The following is a 10,170-nucleotide window of genomic DNA, read 5'->3' on the forward strand; positions in this document are numbered from 1 at the left end:
TCCAGGATCGCGCCCTGGGCCAAAGGCAGGCGCTAAACTGCTGCGCCACCCAGGGATCCCTCTACCTTTTATTAATAGCTCTTAAGGGGATGGGATATTCATTGTTTGAGATGGGAATTTCTTAGTAGCAAAATTTTGTGCTTTTTCCTTATTTTACCAGGGGTTCCTGTCATGGCACTGCCATCTGGGGCTGTCTGGTGTGTGTCTGGCTCCTTGTGGAGTGTTGCCAGGAAGGCCTGGACCTTCCCCATGGCTGGCCACAGCCTCCTTGCTGGCCTCTGGGCATCCCGTTCGAGCCCCTCCCTAACTGCCTACTCTGACAGGTTCACTAATATTTGTGTAGAAAACATTAAAGACTCAATTTCCAAACAGTCCCCCCTTTTTAAAAAACTAATCGTAAGATAACATAATTTCTGAATCTATTAGTTATTTTCCAGTTAAAAATGGTCTTTTTGGTCCAAAGATACCAAAAACTACAGCAGCAAACAAATCAGATGAAGTGGGATCCTTGGGTGGCTCAGCAGTTTAGTGCCTGCCTTCGGTCCAGGGCGTAATACTGGAGACCCGGGATCGAGTCCCACATCGGGCTCCCAGCATGGAGCCTGCTTCTCCCTCTGCCTGTGTCTCTGCCTCTCTCTCTCTCTCTCTCTCTCTCTCTGATGAATAAAATCTTTAAAAAAAAAAAAATCAGATGAAGTCCAGAGTGTGAGTGTTGGTTCCACCCAAAAGTTGGGGGCTTTACTGACAACCAAATGGCTTCCGGGTTTGTGATGGCTTAGTTTTACAACGGGCTTTCACTAATGGTACACACAAGAAACATTCAGGCACGTCAAAAGAGCTCCAGTTGGGCCATGTGGCTCGGGTTGTCCTTATATTTTCTCATTAGTAACTACTTGCAAGTAGAAGCTAACATGCATTGTTCATACACATATATTCCTGTTGGAGTTCTCTGGTTGGTGGTGGGTTTTCCAGGGGTTTTGAAACATGGTTCCCTGGTCCTTTTAGTTTCAGTTGTATTTGTAGATGAAGGCTGGGAAAAGATCCAGGGATATTAAATGTGGACGGAGAGGGTGCCGCATGTGTCACTTCTCTTCTGTGTCTTTGGTTTCTCCTAGCAAAGTCTAAGACCACTGATGGTGCTCAGAGCACTGGATGACCAGTCCTTAGGTGTGCATCCCTGGACAAGCCAATCAGTCACTTTAGGAGACCGGAAATTCCTATGGGAGGGCTCCACATCTTAAGTACCACCCTTATACACGTCTGGTGGGAGCAAGTGCCCCTTCTCTTTGGAGCTGAATGATTCCGTCTCATTTTTCTAACCAGAAAACTTGATTCAAGCCTTCTATTATGTCAATTAATTTAATGCCAAATCAAGCAATCCATAAGCTCCGCTCTGGGTTATTCCCACCTAGAGAACATTATCAGTAACCCTCAACAGCTCAAGTAGAATCAGATCTGTCCACTCATTGAGGTCTGGCTATTGGGAGAATTCAGCAGGTACACCTGTGAAGGGCTGAGAAGTTGGGGCTCCTGCTGGCGCGAAGCGCCCGTTTCCAGAGGACCCCCACCCAGGTGTTTTTAGGCAAGTTGCTCTGAGATCCTACAGTGATGACAAAAAATGATGCAAAATGAACAAACCTTTTAGATTTTTTTTTTTTTTTTAAGGAAGAGTTTTTTAATTCAAGCCCAAGTTAGGACAGCTACCAAGGTTACAGTCTTCACAAAGAGAGTAGTCTGGTAAGGGAACATTCGGTGTAGGGCTGTACAGGTTTATTACATGAAGTTAGGAACTGTTAGACGAGGCATTCCAGAAGGCTGCAGGGCTTATGTTAGTTTTCCAGTATCTGCAGGGCTGTAGGACTCATGACCCTTTGGTTCAGAAGACTCCTTTTTGGTTATTTTCATTAGGAAGCACATGCACAAAGTGTGTGGGGTCGAAACGAGTCTCGTTGTGAGGTTTTGCAGTCATTCTAACTTTGGTGAAGGCCCTGAGAGCCCAGGAGCAGGGCGAACGCAGGAAAACTTGAAGGTTCCCTTCATCCCGGGAGGTGAAGGGGTCCGTGAGGTCTCGGAGGAGGGCGCGCCCTCCCCGCGGAAGTAAGCAGCCCGGGCAAAGGCCCGAAGGATGGGGTGAAAATGGTTTTCCGCTGGGTTTGCGTACGGCCCTTACGGTCGCCCTAAAAGAGGAAGAGCGGGTATTTCGCGTCACAGGTGGGCTCCTGTGTCCTGGGAGGCGCTGGGGAAAGTGTCGGCTCTCTGCTCCGGAGCTGTTGGGTTGTGGGGTGGGGGTGGGGGTGGGGGGTGGGGGGCAGTGGCGGGTCCTTAGCCCTCAAGCGGCCTTCGCCTAGAGCCGCGGCGTGCTGCAGCGAGCGCCGGGCAGGCGGGCAGGTGGGCAGGTGGGCAGGTGGGAGGGGCCGCTTGCTCGCCGACGCCCGGCGCCCCAGGGTGCTCTCGCCCGTGAACGCGGCCTGGTTCCGAAGGGACCTCGCGGAGCGGGGGGGCGGGGGGGGGGTGGAGGTGTGGGACCCAGGAAATTTAACAAAAACCCCCTGCCCCTGGACAAGCAGAGCAGGACTGATTCCATTTTGTGCTACACCCGCCACATCCCCTATGACCCCCCCATGACCTGCTTATGGCTTAAGGCGCTGCCCCACCCGAGTCAGGCCGCTGGGCACACCCTAATGGGAAATCGGCTCATGACAGTGTAACCCCGCTTTGTGCCCCCCAAAACTGCGCGCCGATTCTGCCCAAAGTAATAGGCCAGCTCAAGTGGATGCTACAGGGTAAGGTGTCATTCAATCGGCCACCTGCGTGTCGACCCACACGACTGTGCAACTTTCTGTGTATCCCATGGGCCACTGGCCCCCCTAAAGCTGCTACGCCTCTTAGTCTCGGGGTCCGAGTCCCTGCTCCGCTGTGTCGGGTGCACGTGGACCCAAGCTCGAGCTTGTAAATAAACCCTCGTGTGTTTGCATCGGTGTCGGCTCCCTGGCGGTTTCTCGGATTCGCAATCTTGGGCACAACAGAGGAACCCCGGGAAGGTGAGCCCCCGCATCTCGGGCATGGTCACGCCACCGCCACTGCAGCGGGTGTCCCTGAGCCCATTTCCAGGAGAAGAGGGGAGCTTCCTGAGGGGGCCGGCCGCGCCCCTGCAGAACGGGCGTTGAGGTGGTGCCCAGTGTCGGCGGAGGCTTGGGGGGCGGTACTGGACGGGGTTGGGATTCCCCTCGGCTCCCTGGGGGTACGTGCGTGCGCTCCCTCCGCCCCCGCAGTGGTTATTCTGAAGCCCCCCGGGCACGCTGTTTGCACCTGTGCCTGGCTGGCGGCGCGCCTGCAGCCTAAGGGCTCTCGCAGGTGCTTTCGCAGATGCACCTCATTATCGTGCTTCTCCGTGAAGTACGTCGTCGCTCGCATTGTGTTCTTCGCTGTGCACAAGCCCTTGACTTCCGCGGAGTCCCAGTGGTTTATTTTTGTTTGCCCTGCCTCCAGCGGTACCCAGAAATCCTTTGCTACGGGTGTCAGGGACATTACTGCTTGTGCTCTCCTGCAGGATTTTAAGTCCTTCATTTATTTTGGTTTTATTTTTGCCTGGTAGTCAGGATTCATTCTTTTACGTGCGCTGTCCAGTTTTCCCAACACCATTTGGGAAGAGACCTTTTCCCACTAGATAGTCTCGCCTCCTTTGTCAAACTCCAATTAACCATATAATTGTGAGTTTATTTTCTGGGATCTCTATTCCTGTTCTAGAGACTTGTGTATTTTTGTGCCAGTACCGTACTATTTTAATTACTACAGTTATGAAGTATAGTTTGAAATCTGAGATGGTGACCTCTAGGTTTGTTCTTTTTCAAGATTGCTTTAGCTATTCGGGAACTTCTGTGCTTCCACACAAATTTCAGGATCATTTGTTCTAGTTCTGTGAAAAATACTGTTGGTGTTTTCATAGCGGTTGCGTTATTTTTTTCTTAAGACTGTATTTGAGGGAGAGAGTGAGGTGGGAGGAGGAGCAAAGGGAGAGGGAGAAGCAGGCTCCTGGTTGAGCGGGAGCCTGGTGTCAGAAAGCCAGAAAGCTGGGATCATGTCCTGAGCAAAGGCGGGCCCTTAACGGATGGATCCACCCAGGCACCCCAATAGGAGTTACATTAAATCGGTACATCCTATTCATTTTAAAAGTAATTGTTCTCCCATTCCACCAGCATGGAATGTGTTTGGTTGTGTCATCATCAGTTTCTTTCACCAGCGGTTTATAGTTTTCACAGTATAGGTCTCACACCTCCTTGATTGTTACTAGGTATATATTTTTGATTCAGTTGTATGTAAATGGGACAGTTTTCTTAATTTCTCTTTGCTACTTCATTATAGAAATACAGCGGTTTCTGTGTATTGATTTTTACTTTCTTGTATTTTTACTGAATTATCAGTTCTCATGGTTTTCTGGTTTCTCATGGTGTCTTTAGAGTTTTCTCTATGTAGTGTCATGTCATCTGCAAATACTGCAAGTTTCCTTCTTCCTTACTAGTTTCAGTGCTTTTATTTCATTTTCTGTTCTGATTGCTGAGGCTAGGATTTCTAGTACTATGTTGAATAAAAGTGGTGAGAGTGGACATCATGGTCTTGTTCCTGATCTGAGGAGAAAAGCTTGTTTTTTGCTACTGAGTGTGATGTTGGCTGTGGATTTTTCATATTAGGCCTTAATTATGTTGAGATATGTTCCTTCTAGATCTATTTTGCAGAGGGTTTTTATCATGAATGGGTGTTGTACTTTGTCAGATGCTTTTTCTGCATCTACTGAAATTATCATATGGCTTTTATCCTTTCTTATTGATATGAGAGATCACATTGTTTTGTGAATATTGAACCACCTTGCAGCCAGGGAATTAATCCACTTGATAGCAGTTATGATTTTTTTGATATACTATTTCAGTTTGCTAATATTTCATTGAGGATTTTTCCATCTGTATTCATCACAACCTATTTATCCTACACAAAGGGAGCTTACTAGGACTTTCCTCTCCTACTGAGTTCCCATGAGATATGGCCCAAGATCTTGTGAGATTTGGGCTGAAATCTTGTGAGATTTGCCCCAAGATTAAGTGAGATCTGGCAATGGAAAGAGATGGCTTGTTTTTGGGGGTGTGAATCACAGACTGCCCTGAAGTCGACAGCCTGGGAGAGCACTCAGGCAGCCTGCCTGTGTTCTCAAATGCGCCAGCTCTCATACACGCTGTTCTATCCTACACCTACTGCCCTCCGGTTTCTGTCACCTACTTTAGTGTGGCTAAGGGGCCACAAGGCCCATTCGTCCCTATTTCTGTGCTGTAGCCTGCAGGTTTTGTGTGTGTGTGTGTGTGTGTGTGTGTGTGTGTGTGTGTGTGGTGTCTTTATTTGGTTTTGGTATCACAGAATGATTTGCAAGTTTTCCTTGAGAAAAATAGGTATTAACTCTTCTTTAAATGTTTCATAGAATTCCCCTGAATCCATCTGGTCTCAGACTTTGTTGGGAGATTTTTGATTACTGATTTAATTTCTTTGCTGGTTATAGGTCTCTTCAGGTTTTCTATTTCTTCCTGATTCAGTTTTGGTAGTTAATATGTTTCTAGGAATTTACCTATTTCTTCTAGGCTGTTCAGTTTGTTAGCATACAGGTTTTTCTCCCTGGGCTTTATGTCAGCTTCACCCTACTGCTGACTTTTCCTTTCTTCTCCTGCTGATGCCACTGTTACCTGATTTGCTTCCTATTTCCTCAGTTTTCTTTATTCTTAGCTGCTTCTGCCAACTCCCACAGTCCCAACAAGATACACCTTTCATTTCAGTATTCAGAGGCACTACTTTACTTCCAAATTCTCCTTTATAATACTCTCCTTCAGTATCCCTGCCTGGCCCTTCTCTCCTACACACTGTCTGATCCAGTTTTATACCAATGCTGAGGTCTTTAGCCTCCTATCACCTCAGGGTTTTTTTAGATCATCCTTATGTCATGGACTCTGCCTCAATTTTTAACTGTAGATTCAGCCACCATTCTATGGTTACTATGACAGTGCATGCATTTAAAACAAAATCTCCACAAAAAAATTAGAGACACAATTTCATTCTATGTACAAATTAATCAATTCAACGAATGACTTCCCACATCTTGCACCAAAAATTAGTCATAGAAAAAAGGTAGCACTCAAGTTCAACATTGTAATTTAAAAAAATTTTTTTAGTTCCTTGTTATAATAGTCTTTGAAACTCTATATAGATGTTTGACTTTTGAAAATATAAATTACTTAATAATTTAATCACATATACCAGGTTTGCTTTGGAAGGGTAAAGTCTGATTTGTACCTGTAATTTGTCTTAATATTGGCACCATGTTCATTTTATCTGCCTTAATCTGATGGATTAGCATTGTGCTCCAAGTAGAAATGTGCAACATATTTCCGAAAATCCAGGAGGTCTAGAGAAGTACCTGGGTTACAGGTTCTGTGTAGCTGCCATGCATTGTTCATGGCTACATCAATTATGTAGCTCACCAAAACTGAGTACCATTTCTTGTTTCTTACTCTTACCCTGTATTTGGAAATGATTTGATCCATTTTAGATACACCTTCCCTGCATTCACCATACAATTTCACTATAGATGGTTGAGCTATCTGATGGATCTCTTCCTCATCAGAACAGCTTAGCTCACTGGCTGGTTCTATGCCCACAGCATTGGAGCAGAGACTGATAATGCCATCACCATGCCAGCGACACAAAATTACCTCCTCATTTTCTTCGACTCGGAAATCGAAATACCCCTTCTTCATTTTTCGCATATGTTCTACATTCATGAGGGGACATTTTTCAGTCCTATTTTCACGAATTGTTCCTGTGGCCCTCACTCCTTTCTTCTTCAAGGCTGATACCAATTTGACGCTTGTAAAGAAGCTATCAAAACACAGGTGATAGGGATATTGGCCTCTCTCTAAAAGAACATCAGCAAAATGCATCACTAGATTTCCACCTAAACCAAGATCAAGATCCTTATCCACCGTCACCATTGATTCTTCTTGATAGGGCTCAAACCACACCAGATAACCCTGTGTGGTTGTGCCACACCAAATTTTATAGCCAATTCTAATAGGTTTCCCATTCAGGAATTGGTCACTATCAAAACATTCACACATTGTCTTATCAAAATAATAGTATTCTTCCAGGGGAGCATACAGGAGGAAATTTCTGTTCATTTGCTTTATGAGAGGCCTCAATTTTGTAAACTTATCTTTTTGATCTAGGTGGCTATTATCTGCAAAATGTAGATATGAGAAAATCAATTCAAATCTGTCCCTTCTAATTGCATCTCTAACCAGGTTCTGGTCAGCATCAGAGATTTCCCAATACATTCCCCTTCTGGGACGCCTCACAAATCCACTCAAAAGCAGGATACCAAACACACACCTTACTTCCTGAACTGTGACTTCCAAGTTTACATTTTTCTGAGATGCGTAATTATTGGTTTCATTGACAATCAAGTTGAATACTTCATCATCAAAAAACAATTCAAAGAGTTCTACTGGGTTCAGCTTCTCATTCTTGAGATTCAAAAGTCCAGAATCTAGTGCTAACCAGCTTGGGAAGTTAGGTTTAATGTCTCTTTTGGTCCAATTCTTCTCTGGCACATTTGACAGCCTTAGCTTTTTTTGAGCATGGTAGGCCTCAAGCTTGTTATCTTCTTCCACATCTGAGTCACCAGAAAATGCAAGGCCTTGGAGCAGTTCACTCACTCGAGCTTTGTCCTTTTTTCTCCCTTTTCGCATCATGTCTCCTGCAGCATATTCCAAGGAGGAGATGTGCATTTGGGCCCACAAGTCACCCGGGTGACGGTCCTTCAGGGTGTTCAAATGTGCAACTGTCTTGTCGGTGTGGACAGAAGTATAACAAGGTGGCTGGGGCACACAATCTCTAGGAATGAAAAACAACAACATACTATAAAAATCCTCAGTCTTACTACAACATGAATCTGATGACACCTAAGTATTCTTGGGTGGAGATTAACCACTTCTCACTCCTAGGACTTTGGCCAGACCCAACACTTCTGGCCTCTCCCTAGCTTGGTCTCACTGGTCAAGACCGTGAGTTGTTAGCCTGAAAGAAAGAACTGGGCATCTTAGTACAGTGCCTCCCTCCTCTTCAGGAGCAAGTGGCAGATATCCCATGTACCTTTTGGCCCCAGGTTCTATTGGGCAGGCCTGTGCAAGGGGAGGTCTGTTCTCTTTCTGCTCTAGAGCTCCTTTTCTAGCTGAGCTTCTATCAGTAATGAAGCCAAGGTTTCCACAATCATCTGTTTTACTCCTGTATCTCCATCGATTGGTTCTAAACTTGGACAAGGAAGAGGGTTGTTATTGACTGAGCTCCCTCACACCTCTCTCAGAATTTCTGAACATGGAAAGATTTAGCCTCTCCTAGCTCTACAATGATCTGGAGGACAAACTGCTCTGGGGAGAAACTTAAGAGAAACTCGAACTTCCTGCTGTTGAACTGATTTTTATGGTGTTTACAAGGAAGGAAGATAAAGTTACCAAAGTGAAAAGTATTATACACAAGCTTCTCTCTTAACATGAGAAATTTGCATTTCACTTACTAAAGTCTCATTGGTAAATAGCCTAGTTGCAGAAGACATAAGGGGGAAAAAGCAGTGACGAGTATGCTACAATTTATAGTACATGCATTTACTTATTTGCTTAAAGCATTTATAATCCTGGGTGTCTCCAGTGTGTGCATACAGCCCATTCAACAGTTCCCTAACGTTCTCAACTGCAGGGACCCTGCCTTGATGCCACCATCATGCTGAATCTTTTCAGTCTAACCTGCTCATGCCTCTGCTCTCCCATCTCACAGACTCCTCCCTTCCCTCCTGCTTCCACTGCCCTTCCTACTCCATTAACCGACCCCAAAACCCATCACCTGCCAGGATCATCAACCACCTGCCCCATTGTCCTTCTGTAGCATCATACTAGCCAAACTTCAGTACCTGGTAGAGCCCGTGGTTGGGTCTTCTCCAGTCCTCATGCCAGAGTGAGCGGCGCCACAGTACCCACACTACCGGGGAGACCGACACTGCTAAAAGTGCTGGTCTCCAAGATGCAGCTGGTCACTCACCCTGCCCAGGAGTCCTCCTTCCCCCTCACCTTTCCTCCCAGTTCCCAACATTTCACATCTTCATCATTCTTCTAAAAGCTTCGATCCCACAACTTCTTTTCCTACTCCAAAGAGAACCTAGAATTTCTCAGGCAGCAAAGTGCTTGTTGAAACAGTCTGCCTTCGATGGCTCCTATGATTCCTCTCCCAGTTCATCTCCAATCCTCTCCAGGCACTGGCATATTCACTTCTCTGCCTCTCTCCTTTCCACCTCCTCTGTCCAACAAACTCCCACCTCATCTCCCTGAGTCTTGTTTTAGGTGTCACCTCCTTCACAGGTACTTCTTTTTGCTGCACTGCAGCACCATCCCCTCTGCTGTGTCCTCATGGCACCTACTGAGGGTGGGGTCGTGGTAGCCATGGGATTCTGCATAAGAGAGAAAAAATACTTCCTGAATAGGTGGATGACAGGAAAAAAAGTATGAAAGCTGGAACTTAAAAAAAATGTGCCTGGAAGTCTTTTCAACAAAACCCTCTCTTGGTCTCCTATCAGTTCATCACTGATTCTCCAAACCTGACTCTTGATCCATACTTCTGTCTAGTTCATCTTGGCCTGTGACACCCTGAGAAAGTTTCCCTAATCATCTTCTCAGTGAGGGTGGCAGACTCACTGGCTTTCCTGCCAATACTCCTTGCTCTCCCTTTTAGCCAGTGAGAAGCCCAGTTCTACTGGTGGCAGCAGTGTGTCCAGATAAAGGCCATGAATTGGTCTAAGCCAGTCCCAAAATCCCATTCCCCTTTCTAGATACTCTGTTCCCCTAGCCTCTCTTATAGCCAGAGTTGTTCCTATGAGTCGGTTTCAGCCAGTGAGAAAGAGGGGAAGACTGCTGAGGCTTTCTGGGAAGACATCTGTTTCCTTGGTGCCAGGAACCAACACTGGTAGAGGTGCCCTTCTACCCCCTTTCTGCTGTAACAGATTTAGTACTTGGAGTTGAAGGGATCATCCTATGGTCATGGGTTGATAAACAAGTCCTGGTTCCTTGAATGAGAAAACTGAATAATGACAAA

General features: G+C 46.0%; 1 protein-coding gene across 7 annotated transcripts in view; it reads right to left on the minus strand.

Annotated features, from left to right (window-relative positions):
- Positions 1–6,072: 6,072 nt before the first annotated feature.
- PGBD1 (piggyBac transposable element derived 1) overlaps positions 6,073–10,170 on the minus strand; it is a 58,756-nt gene continuing 54,658 nt past the window's right edge. For all 7 annotated transcript variants that reach the window (XM_072813709.1, XM_072813708.1, XM_072813707.1 and 4 more), the window contains one exon: positions 6,073–7,926. In XM_072813709.1, coding sequence (XP_072669810.1) covers positions 6,372–7,926 — 1,555 coding nt within the window. In that variant the 3' untranslated portion in view covers positions 6,073–6,371. The remainder of the gene's footprint in view (positions 7,927–10,170) is intronic.

This window comes from Canis lupus, chromosome 37, assembly GCF_048164855.1.
Source record: "Canis lupus baileyi chromosome 37, mCanLup2.hap1, whole genome shotgun sequence".
Lineage (NCBI taxonomy): Eukaryota > Metazoa > Chordata > Mammalia > Carnivora > Canidae > Canis > Canis lupus.